This window comes from Mandrillus leucophaeus, unplaced genomic scaffold, assembly GCF_000951045.1.
Source record: "Mandrillus leucophaeus isolate KB7577 unplaced genomic scaffold, Mleu.le_1.0 Scaffold26, whole genome shotgun sequence".
Taxonomy (NCBI): Eukaryota; Metazoa; Chordata; class Mammalia; order Primates; family Cercopithecidae; genus Mandrillus; species Mandrillus leucophaeus.
The window spans coordinates 4690932-4692694 of NW_012102698.1; the positions used below are offsets into that span (position 1 = coordinate 4690932).

General features: G+C 52.2%; 1 protein-coding gene across 1 annotated transcript in view; it reads right to left on the bottom strand.

The window, feature by feature from the left end:
* The window catches only part of CERK (ceramide kinase), a 52505-nt gene that overhangs the window by 21641 nt on the left and 29101 nt on the right, over positions 1-1763 (bottom strand). The window contains exon 8 of the mRNA XM_011984072.1: positions 850-924. Within this exon, the coding sequence (XP_011839462.1) occupies positions 850-924 (75 nt within the window). The remainder of the gene's footprint in view (positions 1-849; positions 925-1763) is intronic.

Here is a 1763-nt window from a genome sequence, read left to right on the forward strand (position 1 = left end):
AGGCCGAGGCAGGTGGATCACCTGAGGTCAAGAGTTCGAGACCAGCCTGACCAATATGACGAAACCCCATCCCTACCAAAAGTACAAAATGAGCTGAATGTGATGGTGGGAGCCTGTAATCCCAGCTACTCGAGAGGCTGACGCAGGAGAATTGCTTGAACCTGGGAAGCGGAAGTTGCAGTGAGCCAAGATAGCGCCATTGCACTCCAGCCTGGGCGACAACTGGGAAACTCTGTCTCACCAAAAAAAAAAAAAAAAAAAAAGAAAAATTCTAACTGGCTCTTTTAAAATACACAATTTCTGTGACCTGTCTACTGGGATGAGGAACAGGCGATGGCACTAAAGATCTGTCCTGCCAGAGCCCACCGTGCTGAGTGCCATGGGAAGCCCCTTTTGCTCTTCCTGACCAGGGCTCTGCGTCCTGGACTGAAGCCTCCAGGCCTCACAAAGGCATGCGTTCCACATCCGGCAGCCCAGGCACAGCTGCCCACGCCCACTGCCATGGGCACCACCGCAGGATGTGGGCGGCTTCCCAGCCTCGGGGCAGCAGCCTCTGTAAGAGGAACTGAGCAAGAGTCAGGTGAGCTGAGTGAGGGCATCGCACATGCGGTGGATTCTGTGGGAAAGAACTCGGCCCACACTGGGCCTGCCCCCAGGATGGCCGTCCTGACAAGATGGCCTCAGAGCTGGGTGCTGAGTGGGATCACAGGGCAGCGAGCAGAGCAGGGGGGACACAGCATGACCCACGTTCCAGGACAGGACGGCAGTGGCTGGAACGCGCGACGGGGACAGGCCTGGGGCACAGGAGGCCCGGCTGCCACCGTGCGCACGTGCAGAGGAGGGGCTTACCAACAACAATGTGCAATGCTGAGGTTTCTGCGTCACTGGTGCCCACCGTGGAGTAACACACGCAGTCTGTTGACCCTGTAAAGGGAAAAAGAAGGTCTTGAATATCATCAGAATAACTGAGAATTGTAATCGCCTCCCAATTCAGTGAGTGGTACCTCACTCCTTTCCTTCCATGGCCCTACAGTCAACACTAAGGAATAAATAGAATTTACCTACAAAATGAATGTGGAAAATACTAGCGTTGATTCCTCAAGAATATCGAGATTGGGTTGGGCAGTGGCTCACGCCTGTAATCCCAGCACTTTGAGAGGCCGAGGTGGGTGGATGACTTGAGGTCAGGAGATCGAGACCAGCCTGGCCAACATGGTGAAACTCTGACTCTACTAAAAATACAAAAATTAGCCAGGAGTGGTAGCATGCATCTGTAATCCCAGCTCCTCGGGAGGCTGAAGCAGGAGAATCATTTGATCTTGGGAGGCAAAGGCTGCAGTGAGTCAAGATCACACCACTGCACTCCAGCCTGGGCAACAGAGTGAGACTTCGTCTCAAAAAAATTAAAAAAAAAAAAAAAGGAGCCAAAAAGTAAACAAACAAACAAAAAGTATAAATGAACGTTTAAGATTATAGCCATAACTTTTTTTTTTTTTTCTGAGACAGAGTCTCACTCTGTGGCCCAGGCTGGAGTGCAGTGGTGCGATCTCAGCTCACTGCAACCTCCGCCTCCCAGGTTCAAGCAATTGTCTTGCCTCAGCCTCCTGAGGAGCTGGGATTACAGGCATGCGCCACCACACCCAGATAATTTTTGTATTCTTAGTAGAGACGGGGTTTCACCATGATGGCTGGTCTCAAACTCCTGACCTTGTGATCCGCCCGCCTTGGCCTCCCAAAGTGCTGGGATTACAGGTGTGAGCCAC